Source organism: Falco cherrug, chromosome 1 (assembly GCF_023634085.1).
Source record: "Falco cherrug isolate bFalChe1 chromosome 1, bFalChe1.pri, whole genome shotgun sequence".
In the NCBI taxonomy this organism is placed as follows: Eukaryota; Metazoa; Chordata; class Aves; order Falconiformes; family Falconidae; genus Falco; species Falco cherrug.
Genome location: NC_073697.1, coordinates 67,805,798 through 67,832,228, shown reverse-complemented (window position 1 = coordinate 67,832,228; position 26,431 = coordinate 67,805,798). Strand labels below are relative to the sequence as shown.

At 46.6% G+C, this 26,431-nt stretch overlaps 1 protein-coding gene across 3 annotated transcripts in view; it reads right to left on the bottom strand.

Moving 5' to 3' along the window:
* The window catches only part of ELOVL6 (ELOVL fatty acid elongase 6), an 81,345-nt gene extending 55,458 nt beyond the window's left edge, over positions 1 to 25,887 (bottom strand). Inside the window, exons 1-2 of one of the 3 annotated variants that reach the window (XM_055727549.1) lie at positions 25,810 to 25,887; positions 25,586 to 25,647 (exon numbers count right to left, since the gene is read on the bottom strand). In XM_055727549.1, the coding sequence (XP_055583524.1) occupies positions 25,586 to 25,599 (14 nt within the window). In that variant the 5' untranslated portion in view covers positions 25,600 to 25,647; positions 25,810 to 25,887. The other 2 variants (XM_055727543.1, XM_027814945.2) reach the window with 2 other exon arrangements.
* Positions 25,888 to 26,431: the final 544 nt, after the last annotated feature.

The following is a 26,431-nucleotide window of genomic DNA, read 5'->3' as shown; positions in this document are numbered from 1 at the left end:
GTGATGGCACACAGCACTCAGATGTGATGCCCCCAGCATACTTCTTTTGTGTTTGCCCACAAAGGAATCAGCAAGATGCCTTTAAATTGCTATCATTAAACTTCAGAACCGCTGCCTTATGAAAAAGAAACCAGGCAGCACTCAATTCAATTGAAGCTATCAGGCAGAAAATTGCATGTTGGTGCAAACTTACTTCAAAAGGGTCTAATCATTTCCTTTCCAAGGATTTAGTTCTATCTTATCTGAAAATTTGGTTTCTGAAACCCAAGTGACAGCTTTGAGGAGCAGTACTTGATCAAAAACACGTCATCCTTTGGCTTTGCCTACTGCCAACACTTTTTGCTTTCAGAAAAAAATAAAAAAAACCAAAAAAAAAAAGGTTTGCTATCCATAGCCAAATTCAATGGCCACAGCATTTTTCAATTCCTCATTTTCAGAGCTTCACCTTCGGGCTGATTAATTTGGGCAAAGATAAAATAAATTAACATGACGATCCAGTGGGAAATGCAAGGCAACGGTATCCGCACGTATTGCTACATCCATAGCATGTAATAAAACTACACAGGTTAACAGATTAAACATACAGTTAAGCTGACCCTGTGAATGACAGTGAGCAAGAGCAAAGAAAGGGATGCAGCTTTGTCTCCAGCAGCTGTTCACGTGGCAACAACCTTCCTCTTTCAGAGATGCCACCATCAAGACTAATAACACATGAAACACTATTAATGAAAAACTTATATGGCAGTTAATTTTTATTTTTTTCTTACCTTGTTTCACTCAAGAAATTCCAGAAATTCAACACTAAAGGCTTCTAGGCAGGCACTTATAAGAATAGACATTTTTTCTAAAAATGTCATGTCAAGAACTAGAAAAGGGTAAAATCTTCCAAGGTGCCAAACATTTTTACAGGGCTTTCATTATGTAGCTTTCCACCTGTTTACTAAACTGATTGGTGTGTGTTTATATTATATTGGGTTCAAAATCAGTAATTTATTCACAGCTAAAAGGCCAGAAGGGGCCGTCATCTATCTGCCCTTCTGAGCATCTCAAATTCTCACATTTAATCTGGGAACTCCTACACTGAGCTCAAGAAGCTGAGTTTGGCTACGACGTATCTTCCAAGGAGACATCTGCTCTTAAGAGGAAGAAATCCAGTGATACAAATGTACCAATTCCCTTACTAATTTGCTCCAGTGCTGGGCACAGGAACCTCACCTCAAGGTGAGGGCACAGACCCTTGTTCACCCTCTCTTTGCAAGATGGAAGAGCTCTTTAGCACTCTGAATTTTCTTTCCTTTCTAGCACTAACATGACGATTTTGGATAAAATCACCAGATAAACACTCTAAATTCTTCCTCAGAGGGCATCTTCAGTGCCCTCAAATCATCTGCAAGCTCTTTCACAACTTCTCCAATCTTCCCAATAATATGGTCAATGCTGGAAACATGCATAATATTTTTTTCAATATCCAAAACAATCTTTCACCTTTCTTCCATTTGCCTCTCTGCACATCAACTCAAGCATGTTCTGTGGAATGAAAAATCTGACCTGCCTAAAACAGTAACAGTGATGCACAGACTCAACCTCCAAAAAAGCTGTCTGAAATCACGGGGCCTCCAAGCATCCCTGCATGTGCCATTAAAGCCCATGAACACTGGCTGTGTGTGCTTGTTTTCTCTATAAGGCACTTTTACCAAAGATTAAAAACATCACAAAAAGCTGGGACTTCTTCCTTTTTTGCTATGAAACACAAACACCAAAACACTCACTGGCTGAGCAGCACAAGACAAACTGAAAAATGGTTAAGCTACCCACAAATGCTTGACTGGAGGTCATTCTCAGCCCTTGGGAAGAAATAGCAAAGAAGAAAAACCCAGGATGGCTACAACCAAAAGCACAGCCTAAGACCTTAACCACTGCCTAATCAGAAGTTAGCACCAAGGCCCAGAAGGGCTCCAGACAAACTGCTACGGAGCACCTGCTTAACACATCTTTTATGTACTCTTCTTGGGGTCAGATGGCTGAAAAATCAAACGAAATGCTTGCACACTCATTATGCAATCTCAAGGTGAAATTTTAATTGCACAAAAATAAAGGCCTTTGGCTTTATCATTCCAAAACCAAATTTATCTTTGTCCTCTTGCATGTTTGAATTGCTCTTGATTGTGCAAGTGAACACATCACCCAGTTGTGCAAGTTCCAGCAAGGTGACATTTATTCAGAGAACACATGTAAGAAACTGAACTTCTAAAATGTTAGATGCATAAATGTAATTGTTTGCTTTTCTGTAATTATTCTAGGCTTCAATTGAAATACCATCCCTCCAATACAGCTATGTAAAAAGATGAATTCTGCACCATACACATAGATTCAAAAGGCATCCTTTCCTGTAGCTGTGGATATATTATCAATCCAATCTCATACTTCAAGTTGCATGAACATAAACCACTTTTTAATGAAAATTTATGGGGTGAAAGCAAAGTGACACTTCACATAGAAACTTCTAAGCCCAACCACAGTATCTTGACACACATGTTTCAATAATACTGAGAAGAATCACCTTGCCAAAGAATGCATGTATCACCAGCCAAACAAAAAGAAAAAGAAATTATTTAGAGTTACAACGTGGTATTTATTTGTTCTTTTCCTTTCTGTGGCTTACAAAGCATTTTTTGGCACTAATCCCCCTATTGTGTTAATTCATTGTTTCTCCATAAAAATTGCCTTTCAGAAGTTTACATGTATGCATCCATCCGTGTACATACATCACAGCTACATACACTGAATAATCCAGATGAATAATTCAGCAAGTATTAGAAAAAATTGTAGTTTTTTAATTGCAGACTTTCAGGGGGAATTAGAGAACCATTGCCTGTGTCTTGCTCTGAATTAGCACTATGGAGTTCTGGAAAGATCTTAGTCCTCTTGGGCAATTCTGGAAGCTTTCTGGCTCATGTATACGCGGTCAAATGCCTCTATCAGATGCCTCGGAGCTAATGCATCTCTGAGGCCAAATGAAAGTATGATACAATTCCGAGATCTTCACCAGTGATAAGACTTAGCAGTGGCATCTTGAGTTAAGTGTGATATCATTTAAAACTGCCTCTCGTCTTGCTGCTTCTCAGTCAAGAAAATGGACATACCAAGCAGTGGCCGAAAGAACGCCGAGGCCGATGTTCACCTGCTGCTCTGCTTTGGTTACTGCTATCAATTATGCACAAACTCCTTAAACTTTCAAGGGTTTATGGATATCTTGATGTCCTAGTTTCATTTGGCTGGCACTTACTAAACTTTCAAAGGATTTTGCCTGCCTCAGGTGGTCTTTTCTTCTTCCGATTTGGAGCTGCATCATTACTACAGCAACACGACAACAAACAGGGAGCCCCAAGGCAAGAAGGGCGCCTCACCCCACAGAGCTCAGAGGATTATACACAATATTTATTTCTGCAACACACACAACATCCTGTGTGCCCAAAGGTCTGGGGCAGGCTGCTGGGGTTCCCCAACCACGCAGGATGACTACCCGCAGCTGGCACAAGCTGTAATCACGCCGATCCTTTCCTGGGAATGCCTGCGAGGAGGATGGAGCCCAGCCAGTACCGTCCCACCTCCTGCCTGCAGCTGGCAACTCAGGCACAATCTCTCTGCAACTCCAGTTGCCTAACCAAGGACGGAATCCGCCCCTCAGGATTTTTAGATAGCAAACTGAGCTGAAATACCTTTTATTACACAAGGTGGGTTGCCTAAATCAGTTCCAAGCAGGCGTGTGTGGAGGCACCACCTGAAGCGTACCAACACACCTCACACAACCAAGGGTGCAATTAAGAGGAAAATTCCCAAATGGCTCAGCCCACAGTTCTGCAAAGGAAATGTGATGGAAATAGAGCACCAGACTTCTCTAATTGTTTCCTGTTTACATGAAACCCAGTACTGAAGGGACCTGTGACCCAGTTGACCCTGGCTGGACACCAGGTGCCCACCAAAGCTGCTCTGTCACTCCCCTCCTCAACTGGACAGGGGCAAGCAAAATGTAACAAAAAGCTCATGGATCAAGATAAGGACAGGGTGATCACTCAATTACTGTCATGGGCAAAACAAACTCTGCTTGGGGAAATTAGTTTATTTCCATTCAAATCAGAGTAGGATAATGAGAAATAAAACCAAAACTTAAAAACGCCTTCCCCCCATCCCTCCCTTCTTCCCAGGCTTAACTTCACTCCCGATTTCTCTGCCTGCTCCCCACCCACAGCACAGAGGGCCGGGGCGTAGGGATCGCGGTCAGTCCACCACACGCTGTCTCTGCCACTGTCTCTCTTGGCCGGCAGCAGGCCCATCTCAGAGCCGGCTGGCACTGGCTCCATCAGACACAGGGGAAAGCTCCTAGCAGCTGCTCACAGAAGCCACCCCTGTAGCCACCCTGCTACCAAAACCTTGCCATGCAAACCCAGTACATGGCCCTCTAAAGGCAAAGCCCCTAATCGCGAAGAGCTGCCCACGTTAATCAGTTCTGCAAAGAGACATCCAGACTATGCCTCAGAGACTGTCCTCTTCTCTTCCAAACTCTCTCTGTCCCAGACTCAGAGGAAGAAGTTTCAATATGCAAGGCCCTTTTCTACTGACCATTAAGTACATTCAGGTTTAGCCATCTTTACACCTGAGAGCCATGAGGAGTGATCCAAAAAGATTAGACCAAATACAGCAAATTCCTCCTGGCCTTGCAGGAAATGGCAGCTTTAAGTCCCCTGCAAAGAAGCTAATTTTCTAAGCCTTTGAGATGTTCGCCAGGAGGTTTTGGTGGTCATTTTTCCTGGACTCATTCTACAGTCTTCCTGCTTATTTCCCAGCCATTTTAGCTGCCTAAACTACACTGAGTTGGAATAAATCTAATACAGATTTATGTAATCATCCTAACAACAATTTAAAAGTACAGAGCCAGCCGATGCCTTCATTATGATCTTCTAAAATGAATTCAAAATTTGCCTTTTGCACCAACTATGACTGACCCTAAAAACATCACAAACCTGTGATTTTTCTCTCTCCACACAGACACGGAAACGCAGAGAAGAACAGATGGATCTCTGCACAGTTCTGCAAGCATGGGACTGGGGAAAGAGCACCCAGTGTCTACATGAGTTTGCAGCTGGGGGCTGTCCATTACTATCTATCAGTAGAGCAAAGAACAGCATTATTATAATTTTGTATTGGCTGCACCAGTCTGGTCACACCAACCTATGCAGGTTATTGCACTGCCTGCTGTTACTGAGGAATAGCTTATGCAAAAGCTAAGGTATGACTTTATCACCTTCTATAAGGTTACTGTATAAATACAAAGCTAATTCTGTCACCATGCGTAACTTTCATGTGAAATCCCATGTGTTGGAATCTTGATGCTCTGCAGTACATTTTGAAGTTTCAATGCTCTCAGGGACTTGAGTATCTCATTTTATGTTATTTAATCTATCAGAAAACCTTTGCTTGGGAAAAGACTACTACACCTATATGTGGTCTGCTATGTCTATTTTATGGTTAGGACAGCTATTATGGTCCCATCCATGGAGAGCAAAAAGAAGTACAAAGTAAGAGAAGAAAGCCTTGGTACCCCAAGTAAAATGATTATTTTATAACTGAACAGTAATCATATTACAGATAAACTGTTAGCAGAGAAAGTACAACTCTATCCACAGAATAACCTAAAGACAACAATCATCTTTCCTTGGAGAGCTTTTTCTGCAAGGTGAGAACATTTCACATCTCATAAAAACCTGAAATGGTTTTGTGCTTTTTGCTTCTGGGAGTCTGTACTTTATGCTCCACTTCCTACTTATTTGACTTAAAACTTGGTCCTGACTTATGAATCTACCTGCAGAAAGGCTGCAGAAAGGCTGAAAACTTTACTACTATATTCCAGACCACAGTGCTACAATGGCATAAGTTTAAGTTGTTTCAGGTCTCACAAATTAACCTCTTATCAGACACAGGATGGTCACCCAAGCGACATCAAAAATGTACTGTCCTAACATATTGCTGGAGAAGTTAAGGAATAAAATTTTATCAAAAAGAACAGTAACAATGGTTATTCTATATTTCACCTGGAAAAAGTAAACCTGAAAGGTCTGAAACCTCTGAATTCAGTGAAATTAATTTATCTGACCTTTAAAATGTATAGCACGTTGGGATTTTAGATCTAGTTCATATTCACTGTAAGAGATGAGTAAGAATCAAAATCAAACATTTTTCAATATTCAAAAACTCTAATATAGTTGAAACCTCGGCCTGAATCTTTCACTTTGTGCATGCAGCTTTGCTGGATTTTCATCCCGAGGTGATCTGGAAGCAGCTCCCAGAAGTCAGAGAAAGGGTACGACCTCATGCAGGACCACAGCCCAGGTTGGTATTGAATAAAATGTGACACTGTAAAACAAAAGAGTACACACAAGGCATAGTGAAGTGGAAACGGGGGTTTCTCCCCATGTGTCAGTGACTGCAGGTGTGGTAAGTCTCCACAAAGCAATGCTCGTTACATCTGCTTTTGAACAGTGCCATACAATTGAGACACTGCACGGCACTACTCACAGATGGTACTGTTTTCTACCCAAGGGTGACAAAACAATGTCTGTCGTCAGCGTGGCTGCAGCCTGCTGGATAACGCGCTAACCTTTGGTGAGAAGTCCAAATACAAATATATTTATCTAACTTGGGTTAGAAACAGGATTGCCATTTAAATATGTTTCAATGTCTACTGGATAAGCTATTTCACAGAACAGTTACCTAATGGCACAACTGGACACCTCTCTCCACAAAGCCCTGGACACTTTACAGAGGGTTCATTGCTTTTGTTTACAAGCCAAAGATCAAAAAAATGCTTTAAGCTAAACAGATCATAACCTGAAAAAAGTGAGGAGCAAGCCAAGAAAGTCATACAGACAGCGCACAGAGGCCAGGAACCAAAGATTCCAGGCTTTGCTTAGATAGGTTTCATCCTATATGCCTTAACCACTGTGTGAAAATGCTGTAGCTGTTCGTGAACTGCCAGGAGGACTTCAGAGACATACTAATTATAACATAACTTGTAAAAACCCAAAATTGCGTTAATATTTGCACAGGAAGAGGTTTAGTACAACTTCTGCAAAAACTGCACAGATCTGATGGAAAATACCTGAACCAGTGCTTCCACATGGTGCAAAAGCATTTTGTCACAGTTGGAGAAGGGTTAATGAGCAAAATCTGTCACGTGCAAGTACCTGCAATATGACTGCAATACATCTGTGGGGTATTCACATCAGCACCTCTTCGACTCAAGCAGATTTAAACAGAGACTGAGAAGTATTTACTCATAAATCAATCAAATACATAAAATCCAGGATTTGCACACATTACCTAAAGTTATTAGATGATGAAAGCTGAGCCAAGGAAGGTCATCAGGCATTTAGTGCCAATGTACTCTTCAGGAAAATCATATAAGGATTATCCCTGTAAGAGAATCAAGTCTTTATAAGACTGAATCTCTTCTCTTTTTAAGTTTGCGTTCTTTTATGGCTGCTCTTGGTAAAGAAGAAAACTTGTCCTATGGCATTAGTGGAAGTTTTTCCCCAGCAAAGCATAGCAGGGCTGGGCTTGCTTCCTGAAACACAACAGCAAAAACACAGCAGCCACAAGCAGAGACTTAAAAGCTCCTTTTGTACATGTTTCTGATACCAACCACAAAAAATATCCCTCCAAAGAGATACACGATCAATTGGAAGTTGCTCTCTGATTGTTTTGCTGCAGTGATACACCTGCAATTCTGAATAAGCCAGGAAATCACGAATAACCTTTACTTTAAAAATGAAACACTGATTCTATTCTTTAAAATAAAACAGACGTACATGTAATGTACATTTAGTCTAAAATCTGACTCACAAGATCAAAACACCTGAAACCCAGAGTACCACCAAAACCTACTAGCTAGATTAATTTTTAATCACTGCAAATCAGGATAGAAACTGCCAGCTAGTAGAGGGCAAGTTAGACGTGAACGTAGTCCAGAAACTTTGAAACTTAAAACTGAATTGCTAGAGAAGCACTCATGCCAAAAGAAAAGATGTTCAAACAACACAGAAAAAAGCAGTGGCTGACAGTTATTCTGTTGTGCTGTAACCAGCAGGATGTTTCTCCTTGGGAGTCTGAAAAGAGCTGGAAGAATCCCGAGTTAGGCTTCATTTCAGTAAGCAAGGTCGTATGGTCTGTTGGGCAGCTTCTCAGACCTCCTTGGCTGGTACAATGTTTTATGCCTCATTTAAACCAACCCAAATCTGTTTCTCTCTCTTTCCATCAGCCTTCCACATGCCTCCACTCAGCAGACACAGGCAGGCACCCTTTTCAAAGTCAGCCAGCGATGCTGCTTACAACCACAGCATCAGGCTCCCTTTCCCAGATGGTTTTAAATTTTAGTCCAAATGCAAACCTGAAGTCTACATTGGTTAACAACAGCAGAAAGAAATTCATCCAAATATCTGGGACATTCAAGTACTCTTTTAGATAGCTGCCAAGTCTGAAGCTTTAGAAAGTATCAACATACAGTGTAGGCAAATAAGGAGTACTGGATTAAACATGAATGCTAAAGGTCTATTAAAGTCATTAAAATGAACTTAAACAACTTAGATTTCATAACCTCTAACTGCATTAAGATGTCTCAACATGCTTGTAAAATAAACAGCTGGAAAGCCTGGCCTAACTATCCATATAACTAATACATGGATATTTCCTTGACTCTTGTTTGTAGCCCAAAACATCTTCTAGAGGTACCAGTCTCTCCCCTTATCTTAAACAAAAAAGCAAGTGCCCAGCTTTGGGCTGGGGAGGGAATATGGCATGAAGCTATAGGAGCAGCAGTTCAGGAAGCAAGCAGGGTGGGAGCAGACTTAGGGTTTCCAGCCTTCAAGGGTACTCTGGCAAGGCAACAAAGCCTCTTCCGCAACTCTGTGAAAGAGGGGATTTGAGATCTGGGTGGCAAAGTCCTGCTTTCCTTTTCAAACTCTGCACTGAAGCAACTATTCATCCCAGGCATTTATCATGGAAAGGGGATATAAAAATGTTACCGGGAGCAGGTGCTGCAGCCTGGATGCGGAGAAGGGTTCATCTGCTCCAGTACTACTGCTCACCCCGTCCTTTGACAGAGTGCCATGCTGAAGAAAAAGCTTATTGTTCACCTTAGGTGACAGAAATGAAGAAATATTTTAGTAGAGCAGATCTCAACAGAGTACACGCTACCACTTACTGATAAGGCATCTTTTTTAAAGCTCTAGTATTATTGTCTGTTCTGGGACTGGTTTGTTTACTTGGGTAAAATAAATCTAAATTTATGATGTACAAATAGGTGATGCCAGATGCTCTTTGCCAGTAAATACAACACAAATTCAGATGAAACTGGGAGAGGGAAGGTAAACTAATTTAATGTAAAACAACAGCTCTACTCATCATTTAGTTTTCACTGCATGGGTCCAAGATGCCAGATTTTGAGAACCAGTAAAAGTGGAGGGAGCACACCCTCCTGATACTGTTTGTGTATATTTTTAGTCCAATATGTATTCAGAATCAATGACAAAAATGTAAATCCAAAAGCGAGTAAAGCTGGGCACAAGTCCTTAGCATTGCACTGAAATGCCTGGAGGGCTTTCAGAGCTTGGTTCAAGAAGCGGACAGTCATTTACACTATGACGAAACAGGTTAGCGGGAAGACCCCAGAGAAGCTGCATGTTTAATGCCCTCCAGCACTTACAAAAGTCACAATCAAAAATGCCAAGATTTTCAAACCTAGAATTCCTGTTTCCAGATGCTAAATATCACTGATCTCACTGAACCTGGAATACTGAAACATGCGCTAAGAGATGCCGTAAATACTGTTCAGCTTGAGAAAAGCAATTGTGCCTAAAAAGAACAAAGAGGGCAGCCCCTTTCCAAGCTGAAGTTCCTTACAGCAAAGCTACCGTGCCCGGGCACTCAGAAGGGTGCCTCTGTTCAGGTGCCACCGTGCAGAACTGGCAGAGAAGGGCTGTAGTTTGAACACAGGGAGGGTTTCGAAGGCGCTGTCGGTGCTGGATTCTGCTTGGTGACGCTGGGGAGTGCTGCCTCTCTGCTCTCAGTCTGACACAAAACTGATGAGCAGGAAAAAGGCATGGAGGCAAAAAGCAGGCTTCATTTGCAGCAACGCTGCTGCAAGGTGATGCTATGCGGTACAATCTCCTGGGAATGCGTACATAACTCTTTGGACTGTGAGGGAAAAAGTTGTCTGCTAATTAATTCCCTGGTAATTGGCCATGCAATGCCATTTCTTGCACGATGATTGCTGGGAAAACATCGGACATCATCTGATTAAAACAAGAGGAAACAGTGTTCTGTGGTGGCAACTTCATGAGACAGGCTTCAAAGTAGCCCTAAGCAAGCTGGACAGGAAAAATAAATGGTGGCCTGTTCAGAAGAGAAGACAAGATATTCACAACCATCTGGGATACCCATAAACAAACTATAGGAGCCTGGGCTGTGAAGGGATTAAAACTGAAGACATAATTTTCCTTGCATACTAACCTGGATACTCAATTATTTCAGGAGTGTCACTTAAGACCATTGGTATTTGAGAAGACATGCAGGAAATGATCCATACTGCCAGAAGGACACGAGCACTGCACAGCAAGAACAGACATCCTTTGAAGTGGCAAGAGACACGGATGCTTAATGTCATCAGATGAAGGATCAAAGTGGGAAAGCAAGCAGGGCTGCCAGGGCACAGGGCTGCTGCAGCTCACCCAGAGAGGAGGAGACTGATGAAGCCCTTCCAGGAGCACCCTACAGCCAAGGCAGGTGGTAAGCAGGGCCTTTAGTCACCCACGGGCCTCCTGGAACAGCAGGACGGTGGGGACCCGGGAGCTCTGCTGCAGTTCTCAGCCATGCCTGTGTACAGTTCCCACCCTGAAAATGCTTTCAGACACAGGCTGCCTGTGTTAATGTCTTCTACAGGTGAAAGCATGAGGCTGAATTTAAATTATTCGGTCAAAACAGCACTGTGGAGTGGGAGCTGAAGAGACAGTAAGACAGCTGGTGGTGCCGAGTCCCAGGCAGCGATGCTGGACATGGCCCTGCCCTGGGAGCAGCATTTCATAGCTCTCCCTCCCACGCCGTGCAGGGATTCAGGCCCCTGTATTTTGTTGCTATTATTCACTCGCGGGTGAATTATATTAACATTCGTACCCGAATGCAGATACCTCCCACTGCCACAGGAGCCAAACACAAACACACTGATTATACAGTGTCTGGGGCACAGCCCTAGTAACAGAGATAAAAATCAACACATCCAGGGAACAAGAAAGAAAAAGGCAGTGCAAGAGTGAGTCAGCAAATGTAAGCAGTATGTTAGTCAGGCGAGCGTTTCTGAATGCACGGCGCAGCGGTGCATGCTGCAGACAGAGTCACATCCCTGATACTCCGGGCACTGCAGTGCCCCACTGCGAGGGACCTTTGGCAAAGGGCCCTCTGCATCTTCACACTGCTTTGGGGAAGGCTTTAATGCAGATTTCTTCCATCACACTCCCTCCCCCTTAATTCAGGGGAAGGGAAAAAAAACTCTGCCATGTTTAGAAAGACGAAGATGTGAACATGGAAATCCGGTAATGCACAGGAGGCCAGCTGTGCTGCTGTGTCAGGTGTCATGATAAAGGCTCCCAAGTTTCCAGGACTAGCCAGGTCACTTTGCAAGTCATGCAACATTCTACCAAGCTTGTTTACAAATCAGCCAATGGTATGGCCCATCCTCTGCCAGACCACATTTCCCTGCAAAACAAGGGACTTAGCGCCTCGGAGTACCCCCGCAAAGTGCCCCGTGCCCCTCTGCAAATGGCCATCCCATGGCAGAGCTGAATCGCTCCTCTCTCAGGTCACACAAATCACAATCAACTACATGAGGTTCAATGGACAGAGCTGCAGGAGGCAGTGAGCGGGAAGCAAGGTACAAGGCCAGCATGTTTTACAAAACTCACCAGATTTCAAGTCATCAGCAAACTTATTTGCAGTTTTTCAGATCTAAATCCTGGGTTTCTGCCACTTTGAAAATGCAGACTCAATACTTAACTCGTACTTTCATACAACCCTGAAAAGGATACTTGCTTTTGTAAATGATATCTATAAAGCAAGAGCTATTTAATACCTGCTTAATATCTATCCATAAATTACTTCAAAATGACCCCTATGAGTCAACACACCCTGACTCAAACTGGCATTTCTTTCCCCTTTCTGTCCTGTAAGGCCTTCTCCAGCTTATGGCCACTACTCCAGAGCATGGCAGAAGGCAGCTTAAGTCCCTGCTCACATTAACTGGCTCAACACTGGAGACAGGCAGTTTTATTTTGGAAGAGGAGCACTTGCACAAGGAGGACTGCACATAAACCAGTCCTTTTCAGTTTAATCTCCATGTTTTCTAGTGATCCCCCACATATTACCATTCACTCCATAGTCACATCCTGCACTTACATCCTCTTCATCGGTATTCCTGCGGGAAGCCTGGAGGATGGCAGCTTGTTCCAAGTTCAGCAGCACTCATATCTCTGTCTGAATCACAGCTACGGCTAATGCTAGAGCCATCTCATGTACTCATGCACAAAAATGTACATCCTCTTCCCATTCAAGTCACAGGCATGTCTCCCACTGACTTGGATGAATCCCAGACCCCAATTTTAATAGTGAAAGTCTTTGGAAGTCTGTAGTTCTCTGGATGAGCGCCTTATCCACTTTTTGAGCAAAGCAGGTTGAGCAGGATAGTCTAAGGACCAGACTTCAGGGCATTATCATAGCAGCCTGTGAGATGCAATTAGAGGGATTTACAATGTAGAGTATTTGCCCCCACTCGTGAAGCTAGAAGGAAACCACTCAGACTGCATGTGTGCAACACTTCAGGCACACAAGCCATGAGCACCTCTGCATACATGCTCTCAGGGGCACTGAATACCAAAGACACATCACCTCCACGCTGTGCTGTCTCTGGGCCTGCTTTCAGGAATGCCAGGCAGGCAGCCTCCGGGCAAGCCAGCCGGAGCAGTCTGACTATCCACCACCTCTGCCGGTCCCTTCCCCTCCGCCACGGGAGGTCACAGCCCCAGGAGAATTCATGACAGGCAGCCCTGGCACAGGCGGCCAGCTCACCTAACCACAGCAGTGGTTGCATCTGTGTGGCACGGGGCATAAGTTCAGCGCTGGGAAGCTACTCCAGTGCCAGCAAACCCATGGCAACCCACCTTGAGATCACCCCCTTGTGCAACCCGGGTGGACAGGGAGGCCATCCCTGTTGCCTCACAGGCTGGCTGACATTCAAGGGGCAGAATTTCACCCAGCAGCCAGGGAAAACACGCGATGGTACAAAGCTTGTGTCTGACACGCTTCAGCTTACTGTACCTGCAGCGAGAAGCTCTCCAAAGTCTGTCGTTCTTTTAATGTTGTATAGGGAGCTAAGAGCAGAGACCTCAGCTGAAAGTCAGTGGAATTGGTCATTCTAATCTGGCAAGAATTCCAGTTGCAATGGCTTTGGGCAGGTCTCAGAGCAGCCCTGATAGCTGTGCAAATCCACCACTTTCAAGGTATCCCTCCTAATGTTAGAAATGTTACATTATAAAGGTTTCTGTTATTACATCATCTAACTCACCAAGAATGTGACTGTGGGATTCAGTCTAGACCTTAGCAAAGCGCAAAAAGATACTAAAATGCTGTAACTCTCCATGGTAATACAGTGAACACAAGTGTCCCTCTTTCAAGATATACAGCTATTTTAACAACACAAGAACGATTTGAAATTCCAGAGTCAAGACTCATTCTTGAAAAGTTAAATAAGGCAAATGGGTTAAAGATGTCTGAAGCTAAATTCACATCCCCTGTAAACAGATCCAACACGATCAAGTTTAATGGAAAGGGACCTAACTCTCTGCCAGCAATAAATACGGACCGTAACTAAGGTCATCAGGACACAGCCTATGAGGACAAAATGCTGGAACATAATAGTAAAAAGTTTAGGCAAGACACTTGTGGTATGTCAAAAGCTTCCCTCAATTGTATATGCCATTTTAACTGCTGCAATTCAAAACTGCTCACCATACTTGCAAGAGTTCAAGATAAACCAGAGGACCACCCTCAGTATCTTACATATGGCGCACACCTACTCTGAAGCCACCAGCATTTCATTAGAGAAGACGCTCCGTGACACAACCGCTGAAGTCACAGCGACGACTAAGGCAAAAAAGAGCACTTGGAAAGCCTGAGGTTGGTTTGTTTAGGATTTTTCCAGCTAGTGACTGGAAACTGGCTTTTAAAAGAGAGGCCCCTTTTGTACCAGAATATGACAGGGGCCAAGTAAAGCTACAAGCAAGCACTCTTCTTTTGTTATTGCCCTATTCCAGAAATCAAGGACCAAGCCACTTCATGGGAAGGTGGCTGCAGGACTACCCCAATGCAGTACTTTTCCTGTTCATGCAGAGACAGCTCAGGGCCAGGCCCGCGCCGCCCAGCTCCATCAGCCCACACGCATCAGCTGTCTCCCACTGCACAGGCTGCTTTGCGTAAGCATCCAGGGCTTCCCCAGCCACCTGCGCTGCTGGCTTGCCTGTTCCTAAACGGGAAAATAACATACAGAAAATGAAAGAGGGAAGGTGAAAGGGCGATAAAAAGGAAAAATCAAATAGATTCTGGAAAAAAGAAGAAAATGCATGGTGGGGGAGAAAGGAAGCAGGATGATTGGAAAAACTATGGTACGATTAGCTCCCTGGAGTCTCGATTCACTCCGTGGAGTCTCACTGTATTGGTGCAGAGAAGGGAGTGGTTTTAGGATGCAACTTAACTCTCTCAGCTCCCTATTTCAGGATGAGATGACTCAGACACCTTACATAGCAGGTGCCTATATGTGGTCAGATGAGTCCCATCACCAGTGCCTGCAGGGTGCTCAAAGGACTGAATGAGTGAGCAGTAATATAAACTGTATGTGACCAGCAAATACCAGGATCCCGGACATGCAAACCTCCCAAGCAGGATCAAAGGACCGATGTGGAGGAATCTGGGAAAGGCATGCACTCTACCTACCATCTTTATACAGGGGTACCATTACACAAGGACCACCTCTTATAAACATCTAGGGCCGAGTTTTCAAAATGTTTTTCAGTAAAACATTTTCTTTAATTTCCTAACAAGCACAAGCATCCTGGGTACAACAGCCTTGTGACAGCCTAGATCTAAGTCTTGCAATAGGAACACCTGGTGTTGATTCTATCTTTCAACCTAAATTCTGAAATTTTTCCCATGATGTAAGCACTGATGTAGGAGGGGAGCTCTTCGAAAATGCTGGAAAGGTGATGGGAAATTGTTAAAAAAAAAACCAAAAAAAATCAGATGTGATATTAGAAGTCAGTGAACAAGGACACATTAATTGAGGATTCCTTTCAGTACTATAACATTACTTTTACCATACTGTTTGGCTGTCTGGAGCTGTCCTTCCTGTGCTGGGACAGATGCAAAACCCCCACCAGGTCACAGAGATGGTGGCAATAAGGCTGCATGGATCTGGCTCTCTTAGTCCAAGCAACAGTTTAAACCTTTTCAAAAATAAGAATGGTTTTGTCTGCCCGGAGTCCTACTAGTTTAAAGTAAACCCACAAGCCATTAGGAGCAAGACAAGAGTTTTTCACAGCATCCACGGGCAGTGCCTCGCACGGGGAGAATCTCGCCTATCATCAGACCCCTAGAAACGCTGCAGTACGTAGGATTGCTGGGTATTTTCAGCATGAATTGCCAATCCAATATGATTTTAAAATAATTTATTTAACTCCACAGTATTTACAGAGTTCTGAAACAAGAAATAATGATTTAACAAAATAAACTGATGGTCTGTATACACAGAGCCATTGCAAGAGGGAATGTCACTTCCAGACAGTTCTGGCATGACTGGTACCAAAAATAGTGTTTTCTTCATCAGGCATGTGATTAAAAATGGGTATTTAAGCACACAGAAGCGATCAGGTCAGATCAAAAGTTGAATTAGGTCAGCATCTTGTTTCAGACAGTGGCCAAAACCAGTATCTTATGAAAAAATGTATCAGGGCAACGCCATCACAAAATAGACAACATTAAGCATCTTGAAATAATTCCACCTGTTAACCTGTTTCATCTGGGGTCTGCTATCAATGCTGTGCATTCTCATCAGCAGTTCCACTTAGCACACCCTCACAGCTTCAGGTTTTATCTAGAAAACACAGTGAAATAACCAGTGGGTTTTTCTGTGTTTGGGTCAGTTGCCCATGAGCACGGAGATGCCCATGCACAAGGGCCAGGTGCACATCCACACCTGAGCAAGGGGTTGGGGATTGGTCTTTCCAGGTGTATTAATACTGTTGATGGCTCAACACATTTTCCCTTACTAATGCTCTTGACTGGCCTTAAGTTTTATGTTCAGGGATTACTGAGGCCATCAGATATCAAAACCAACATACTCGATTTGAGGAGCTCATAATCACAGATGATGTCCAATTAATTTTTTTGCTCAGTTTGCAGGCTTCATATGCTGAAACTAATTACCAACAAATGGTAAAATTCTGTTTAAAAGTTATCATCATCAGATGTTAACAGTCTGAAGTTTCATTGGACTATGTGAAGGACAGTTCCTTCCATAACTTTGCAAATAAGAATGGTCTGGACTTTTGCAGTTTAATCCCATGATACCAACAATAAACTGCCTTGCTTCCGATACTACAGCTGCTCTTCTTACTCCTCAGTTACCACAATCAAGGAGACAAACTTTGCCCCACATCCTGGACAAGAATAAACTATTTTTCAGTGCTAGTACAAGTGTAAAGCTGCACAGTAATACTGTATGATTTTTTTACTTATGATGTAAGACCATGATGTTTTCTATACTGTTTTAATGTAGTTACTCATACGGGTATTACCACCTCAGGATCCCCTTTGTGACATGGTAAAAAAACCACCTTCAAATATCGCCAGAAGGGAGTCATTCCCCATTTTAGAGATGAGGAACTGAGGCACAAAGAGCAATTTTCAGAGATGACACGGGTCCCTGATTTCCATCGAAATCATGGGACTCGGGCACTTTTTAAAGAACTGCACCTGACTGATGCCTGACTTGTACAAGGTGGCTATGGCTGCATTCAGTTTGAAGTCAGGCTCCCCACATCCTCAGAGTTGTACTGATCATCATTCCCCTGCATGCCATGTAGCACATAAACCACTACATGTACCCTGCAGAGCACAAAGTCCCTTGACGTGAGGTAAACCGTTGACGCGCATCACCCCTCTTCTTCCCCACTCCAAATACCAGCTCTTCCCACAGGAGGTCAAGGTCAGCAGGTGCAAGATCTGCCCATCATTTCATGGCATGTCTGCTCTGCAGGATCTGGGTCCATTCGCTAGCCAAACTGAAGTCATGTTGGTTTTGGAGTCCTTCCACTTTGCTCCTAGCCCGTAAGTAAGACTCGTAGCAATCAACGTGTAAGATGTCCTCACAAAAATCAACAAGACTTGCAATCGAAAGTTTGCAATGGAACACACAGTACAAGACACACAGTGAAAGGCAGGATTGGGTAATGTTGCTACTTTGGATCTGTAAGCAGCAATAACCACATTAGCAAACACTGCACATGAACTGATAGAATTTTCTCCTTGAATTAGCCTGGGAGCAATCACAGCCCTGCTGTTTCCTGTTCTGCTGCTGGCTTGCTTAATGCTAAGCTGGGTGTCCCCACAGAGCACCCCACCGGGCTGCACCAGCCTCGCACAACAAACCCAGCACCACAGGATGCGATCCTGTGACATGAGCAGGAGCAGCATGGCTTGTAGTAGCAACAGTATGGGATGCTTTAGTCAGGGACGGGTCACCACAGTGCTCAGTGCTGTGTAGACACAGAGTAAACACAAAACCTTCTACTCCAACCCAGGACAAGGCTCAAGTGGGCTGACAAAATGGTTGCCAAGAAAAAAAGTACTGGGTAGCAGAGTGCGGGTAACGTCACTACACTGATAACTCACGTGCTGATATAGTCTGAGTCAGCTAAAAGTTTTACATTTTAGCTGATGCTAATTTACATTTTAAAATAATAATGTTTTAACCTCTGCCCATATCCATTAAAAGGAAAAGCATCTAAACTCTCTCTTGATTAAGCTTTCCAAGAAGTGTTTTACATCATCTTGTCTTCTGCAGTCCCAGTGGGCTCTGTACTACAAAATCATTCTCAGAGCTGTGGAAAGCTCCATAAACACTAATAAAAATTTACCCTCGAAGCAAAAAAAGAAACACCAACTGTGCAGCCTTCAACATCTCCAGCTCTGTACTGACAACACCTTTGCGGAAAAGGTTCTCTGCATTCCTCATCAGTCTGTGCCCCCTCCCTGGACCCCCAACGCACCGGGGTACCAGCCTGCTAACACAGTCATGAAGACCGAAGTACTACAGCCTCTCCCTTACAAATTGTTCCCCCTTTTTGTCTCCATATTTATTGCTAAGAGTCAGCAGATCAAAGTCAAGTGAAAAGGGCTTGGGATAGACTCCTGAGCAAGGGGCAGAGGTTGCACAATGACATAAAGGGAAAAAAGCCTACAAAACATCCTTTTATTCCCAGTACCACTGTGGATGGCTGTGGAGAAGAGACTGATGGCAAACACAGCACATAAATTTGAGAGTTAAATACCCTCAAAAAAAGCCAGACCTTTCTCTGCTGAGACCAATGGGAACATGACCACGTTTAACTCTTTAAGGAGCAGTAAATGCACTGGACATGAATGCTCACTGTGTTTTCAGCAGGGGGGGTGGTCAGGGAAAAGGCCAGTTGTGTTAGGTGTTGCAGAAAATGGAGTAGTCAAGACCCCTAATCGTGCAGTGAGTTACAAGCAGCATCTCCTGATTATTCTGAGCCCCGTTAAAAGGCAATATAATTAACAGCAATTAATAGTAATAAAAGGCACGGAGTTCACTAAAAGACCAGGATCTAACAAATTATTTCAGCCTGTCTACAGTGCTTCTCTTACCAGGTTACAGACAACCAGACTGTGCCCGTCTGAGGGAGGAGAATATGGAAGCTGTTCCCACATAAATTTTATTCACTGCTTTTAAAGAAGACATTTTTTAAGGATTTCTGTGTTGCAACACATATACGTATGTAGTGTCTGCCTCAGAAAAACTAACAGGAGGAAAAAATGCACCAACCTAAATAACAGTAGCTCATCATCAAGGTAGGCTAAAAAATTGGCAACCATGAAAGGAATGCCGCTGTGGTGCCTAGGAAGAGCCCAGAAGCATGTGCAACCTGACAGCTAAACAGCCAACAATATTTCACATGCCATCACACAAACTGCTGTCTTCTTGACACAGGGCAATTACCTTGGCCGAAGACGCACTTTGCGCTCAGGCTGCCTTCACCGGGGGTGCAGAGGGGCCCGTGGAAGTTGATTTCAGGTTGTACTTTTGCCAGGACTGATCAAGTATAGACACTACCACGTAACAGGAAGGATATCCACCACATGCCACCCCAACACTGCATCTTTGTGAAGCTTGGCAGACTGGGAAGTTGGACCAGCATGCTGGTTGCCTCCTCCCATCAGCTTTGTGTGGATTTAACCAGAGCAGTCTGCCTGTCTGGCTCTGCATAGATGCCTGTTATCTACAAGCTAGCAGAAATAACCAGAGGTGAACATACCACCTTCCAAGGCAAAAACTTCCTGTGATTCAACAGGGCCAGGGCATTTAGAGGAGGAAGGAGACAGCTGGACACTCCGCACCCCAATCCTAGGGGAAATCAGCTTCTTCCCATTGATCCTTTGCCCCTCCACAAAAATGCACCCCGACTCCAGGGGTTCATGCCACCATTTGCCACTCAGCCTGTGCATGCACAAACTCCCCTGCTTTCACAATATATGCCCAGTTGATGACCTACTTTTACAAAAGTGCCAAAATAATCCAGCATCCTGTATCTCATCCCAAATCAAAATGCTGCTGAATGTCCATATTCGCTGTTGAAAATGATGGCAAGCTCCTAAATCACTTCTTGCTCCATTCTTACAAGTTTATTATTCCCACAGGCACATGGTGTTTCACAAAGCAGAAGAGATGTCTTCACTCTCAGAGGCTTAAAAATTAATGAAGCAACATGATGAGAGATGTGTTCATACTCTAGGGACAGAGTAAGCAAAAGGCCAAAGCCCGTGTGGCAATGGTGGGCTGAATCCAGAAGACACAGATGTATTTATCTTCAGGATAAGAATAAATTTTTGTGCCACTATCTTTTTCTTTTTTCCTTTTGTTTTTTTTCCAACCACACACAGAGACAGAAAATACCTGAACTCTGAAAGGACATGTACTTTCACTCCCCATAGACTCCATCCCTGTACTTTCAAGGAGCTAAAGCTCTGTGATGCTCCAATACACAGGCCTTGTGCTCAAAAAGGCCCATGGGATGGAGGAAAGGCAAAGGAGCAGGTACCCCTCTAATCTCTGCAGCACTACAGCTGCCATGCACCAGTGGCCCTGTCAGCTTTATGGCCAGTTTGCACCAGAGAGCAGCAAAAAGCCCCTCTGGGGGATGGAACGTGGAGGTAGGCTAAATTCTTGGACTGACTGAATTCTGCTCGAGTTAAACAGTCTCTCTGTGGTAAAGAGCAACGCATACATGCTCGCTTTGAGTCCTTGCTGCAGCAGAGAGGACAGGGTGACTGCAGTGTCCCCTCCACATACCTCGCTGGCATTTAGCAAGAGCTCAGGAGGGGAAGAAAAAAAAAAGCCAGCCACAACAAAAAACAAAAAGTAATTTACATCAGGTTTTGGCTGCCACACACATATGCCTGGAGAGGTTCACACACAGCTGCTCACTCTTAATTTCTGCATGAGGTAAGAGCGGCTTAAGCGGGTGAGGGAAGCTTGGGAATTCAGGAAATTTAGGAAACAAACCTGTCTAGGTCAGTGGTGCTTGTGTGAATTATTAAAAGGCAAGTGCATTTCCAGATCCATTGAGCTGACCCTCTGCTCTTCCACATCCATCTCCAGCTTTGACTGGAAAGAGAACCACACCAAGGGATAGATGTCTTTCAGCACTGGTTGTCGTTCCTGCCTCTCGCCACATAAAAGTTTCAGTAACAAAAGGTTAAAAATAAACTTACTGCACCAGGATGTTGGTTTTTTTGTCAAACACACAAAACATTTATACCCATCTAAGGTTCGCAAAGTCAGTTTCAGAGTCGAGTTTGAGTTTACAGAGCCCTTGAAAACCGAAAAAACGCCCAGCTGCCCTCACACAGCGCTTCACTGTGAGCTCGTGAAGGCGCTCCCGCCGCGCCTTCGGGACCCAGCGCTGCCTGCCGCCGCTCCGCCCGGCCCCCGGGGCTGCCCGCCGGCACGGCGCGGCCGGCAAGGGTTAAACCGCCGCACCGCAGGGACAGAAGCCGGGGAGGCAGCAGGGAGCTGGCGGCAGCGGCGCGGAGCTCGGCGGCAGCCGGCGGGGCAGCGCGGGCAAAGTTTCTGGGATTTTGGGCGAGCCCTGGCGTGACGTCAGCTCGCCCAGATAATCCCGGCGCAGTCAGCACAGGCCTCCTGCCTCCCCATTGGCGAGCCCCCGTCAGCAGACATCTGAAGATAATTATTATTGGCCAGGCAATTATAACAGGAACAACTGTCACCTCGCGCCGATGCCCGGTCCCGGCGCCTGCAGCGCGGCGGGAACGGCCCCGCCAGCCCGCGCGCCCGCCTTCCCCCAGCACCTGCCGGTCTTCGCTCCCTCACCGGCTGCAGCTGGGAAGCGGGATCTCGGCGCTGCAACCCTTTCTGCTGTACGTCTGACGGAACCGTGAATTTTCTGCAAAAATAATAGTGTATTTATTCACAAGAGCAAAAGGACTCGAGCTGCATTAATTCTCACGCAGCAATTTAAGGAGGGAAAAAATCCTCTGCAGATTGTTTACTGCTTCCCTCTTTGAAGAAGTTTGGGAGCAGCGCCGGGAGGGTTTCATTTGAGAAATCATTTTAAGCATTTATTTTAAAACACATTTGACTTATCACACTGAAATCAAACCTCCGGTAGTCAGAACATGATAAGATAGTCTATCTTATCTTAAAGCGATACTCTAAGAGCTACCTGATGGCACTATACAAAAAGGTACATTAACGACCGCTTTTCTGGGACATAAAGCGTAAGGAGTTTCATGAGAGTCAGCGGGCCTGCTGGTTCCCTGACCTCCGGCAGAGTTGTCACGGCATGTGTAGGGAAGGCAACTCGCTGGTGGCTCTCACCCTCCAGAGACCAGCAGGCTGCCCCCGCAGCCCGCCACCTCGCCCTGCCACTCGTGCCTCCCTGCAGCAGGCCCAGGCAGCCTGGGGCCTATACCATAAGGGCACGCACACACATAAAGCCAAGCATTCAGGGAGGCATAAACCCATCAGTTCGTAACTATCAGGGAACAGACTATTCATTTTTCCTCTGTGTCAAAAGAGTAGCCTCTTTACAGCACTGCTAATCTAGGCCCAGGCTCTAACGAGGTCCCAGCGCAATGCACATTGCAGGATGGGGGCCTCCCTGAAGTGAAGCAGGAACATCTGGGCTGAAGCTAGGAGGCCCCTGTTCACTGCTATTGGACCACTCCACCGTCAGATAGGCCCCATTCATGCCAGCCTCAGAGGGATGACTTCCAGGGACAGATGGCAGCGAGAAAACAAACCCTAGGACCACGGTGTGTTGGAGAAAAGCCTGGGTGCCAGGGACTGGAGAGGGCAGAGGACATGCACTTACCCCAGAGAGCAATGGAACTTGGAGGAGGCTCAGAGGACAGAGGCAAAGGAGGGGCAAGCCTTGGCTGAACAGAACCAGCCACTTCATTTCTTGCACCATGATCCATCCAGATCAACCATACTGGTACCTAGGGGTATGCCACTACCCTTAGGCTTTGTGTTCAAGCTTTTCCAGCTTTAGGCTTACACAGTTATAATTAAAAGGGCTTGTCAGTGATTTAACCAGCTCAGAACCCAGAGGGTATGTAAAGGGATTCATGGCCTTCCTGAAACTGAGCTACATCTTCATATGCAACCTAGTCAGACTCCAAAGACGCTCCTCAAAATCCAAGACAGGGTCAACTCCTTAGAGCCAATTCATCCCTCCTAACACCCTACAGCATCTGTTTTTGCTGGCCTTGTAAGGTATCAAGAAATATTTCTGAGATGAAGTAAAACAACAAATGCCACACCTATAGACTTTGTTTACCTCCATCTTAAGCACTATAATAGTATTGCATCCTAATTTAGAGATTACAGTATAAAAATCTTGCCACAGTCTTTCCTGAAGCAAGTCCACTTAGTCCATCTGTCCAAAGAACGAACAACCATGTTTATCCCTACAAACTACTACTTAACAACCTCATCTTAGGATGCTCTTACGTTAATAATGTGTACATTAAGGCTACGCCTACCAAGTTGAGAAGCCACATACTGCCACTGATGTCTGTGTACCAAACCGATCATGTCACCCTGATACGAAGTAGAAAAGCCTTGTGTGGCCCTTAGCTGCCATATTTTACTAGTTAAGCTCCCTCACAAGATTCAAGTGCTGGAACAGGACAGTGAATTTCCTGAAGATAAAAATGCACAATTTGACTCTTCACAGTTTCAGGTTTTCAGCAGCGTTTTCAGGAAAAGCCTGCCACAACACAGATCTCAGTGGGTACTGCTCCGTTTCACTTCCCAAAATGCTCCTGGGCCACAAGCAGATTGTTCTCCTTCACTTTCATGTGAATCAAAGGTATTAATTCATCAGTTCCCTTAAAGAAGGTGAAACTTGACAGAAAAGCATGTGTGCACAGATCACTGTGTCTCTTCAGCTGTACAGTAGCAGTGTAAAACTGACGGTCGCCTCCTCTGAACCTGGGAAGTGGAAGCCTGGCATTACAGGAGCCCCAGCTGGTGACCTCTGCAGCCCATGAGACTGCCAGGGAGACTTTAATAACACTGCTTAGCATTTATATAGTACCTGACATCTTCAAGGCACTCAGCCAATGTTACCCAAGTCATCAAAGTGCCTCATGAGGGCATTTCAGCATTATTACCACCCATCCCCCGGGTCTTTCCCTGCTGGGGAAACTGAGACCTAGGAGAGATTATGTAATATTCCCAAGGTCACGTCATGAAGCACAGGAGAACCAAGAAGATGATACAGGAGTCCTGGTTCCTAGTCATGTTCTTTAAACTGCATTTGTCCTGGGTTATTTGCCTATTATATACACTCAGGTATCACCCTCTCTTACCAGTTTGTCCTACTCTGATGCCAATTTTCTTCTGGAACATGGACAAAATGGGAAGCATCCACCACTCCCAGCCCAAGAACATCTATATAGTCTCCCTTCTCCTGAAACATGAGTTACACTAGGCACTCCTCAAGAGCTAATGAGCTCACCTGCAGGAGAATGGAGAGAGACACAGACACACATTTAAACGGTCATTTTAATTACACGGCCCTGAAAGATCTCCAGGTGAGTCACTAGAGGGTTCTAGCAAGTCCCTGGCTGAGATCTACCTAGGATCACCGACCATTCTGCCTTGCAAATGGAGACACCAAAGCTTGGACCCACAGATGGTCCTATCCTGCCATCGTCACATGAGGGTGGCATGGGGAAGGACCTCACTTGGGATACAGTGATGAAAGAGCCTGAGAGAGCAGGCAGCACGGCCAAGGACATGCAGGCAATAGGAAACTCGGGGGCCAGCTGGGAAGAGAGACCACGGGAGCAGCAGGAAGGGCAAGCCTAGGCACCAGCTGAGGGCGGCTGGGGACAGTGCAGCTGGGGACAGCACAGCAGCGACCCGAGGTGTGAACACAAGGCCCGTGCAGGTGGACGAAGCTGGGAGGAAGGTATGGGTGGGCATGATGGAGAGGGGGATCCCGGCCCCGAGGGCAGCCCAGGGGACGCTCCCTCCGCCCCTGCTGCCGACCCAGGCCGTGTGCCTGCGTGTCGGCGAAGCTCCGGCTCGCCGCGGCCCGGGCCGCCCCGCCGGGTCTCCCCACAGCCCTCCGGCACCGCGCTGCACCGCTCGGCTCGGCTTCCCGGCCGCAAGCACACGCCGGGAAAGTTAATAGCCGCATGGGCAGCTAATGAAGTTTTATTAGGAGCTGGGGGAGGGGAGGGGGGAGGAAAAGGGGCTCCGCGGGGAGCGCAGGCAAACGCGCAACTTCTGTTAACGGGCGCGCTGCGCGGGGGGGCGGGAGGGACGGGCGGGGAGGGAAGGAGGGAGGCCGAGGGCAGCGCCGGGGCACGTGTGCGGCTCCGCGCCGGGGGGCCAGGGCTCGGCGAGCGGGGGCGGCGGCGCGGCTCGGGGCCCGCACCGCACCGCGCCGCCGGGCGGGTGCCCCGGCCTTGCATAACCCGGCGGGCAGGCGGCGGGGCGGCCCCCGCCCGGGCGCGCAGGTAGCGCCGGCGGCAGCGCCCGTGTGCCTGCGCACGGCGGCGCAGATCCGCACCGCGCCGCACCGCGCCGGCCGGGCGCGCACCCGGATGGGCTCAGCGCCGACCCGGGCGGGCGGCGGGGCCCGGGGGCGGCACTCACCAGTTCTCCTGCATCCACTGGATGGCCGCATGCTCGTTGAACTGCTTCTCGAATTCGTATTCCTGCAAAGTCAACACTGACATGTTCATTGGCCCGGTGGCTGCGGAGCCGCTCCCCGCGCCGAAATGCTGCCTGCCGCCGCCTCGGGAGCCGGGCCCCTGCGCGCCCGCCGCCGGAGAGCCCCCGCCTCTGGCCTGGCCTGGCCCGCCCCGTCTCAGCGATACCCCGGGTTTAGCATAGCTCCGCTCCCCTCCGCGCCTCTCCTCCCGGGCCCGCCGGTCTCCTCCTCTTCTGCGGCCGCCGCGCAGCGCCCGGGGGCGGCGCGGTCTTAGTGCCCGCCCGCCGCCGCTGCCCGGGACACCCGCCCCTCGCCGTCGCCCCTCGCACGCCCCTCGCACACCCCCCGCCGCTCCGCACCGGGGCTGCGCTGCGGCCTGGCACGGAGGAACCGCCACCACCCCCCGCCCCGGGCCGCCAGAAATAACTACAGAAATAGGAAGCCCCCACCCCTGTGTTGAATCGCTACCGCAGTGCCCTGCGCGCCCGCCACGGCCACCCGGGAAATACAGCAGCACCCGCTGAGGTTTAGCCAGCAAAGCAAACGCATACGCTGCACACACCCCCCCCGGCCCGTCCTTTTTGCATTTAAATTCCATATGCACCTGCTGCGAGTGCCGCCCCCCCGCGGGGGCCGCCCGGCCAGGCTCGCCGCGCTGCGGGGCAGGGGGCTGCACCCGGGTGTCCCCGTGCGGGGGGCAGTGCTCGGCAGAGGGGCAGCCCCAGGCTCCCCACTGCGCACGGACACGCCGTGAGGTGTATCGCATGGATGGGGCAAGTGGAGCGTGG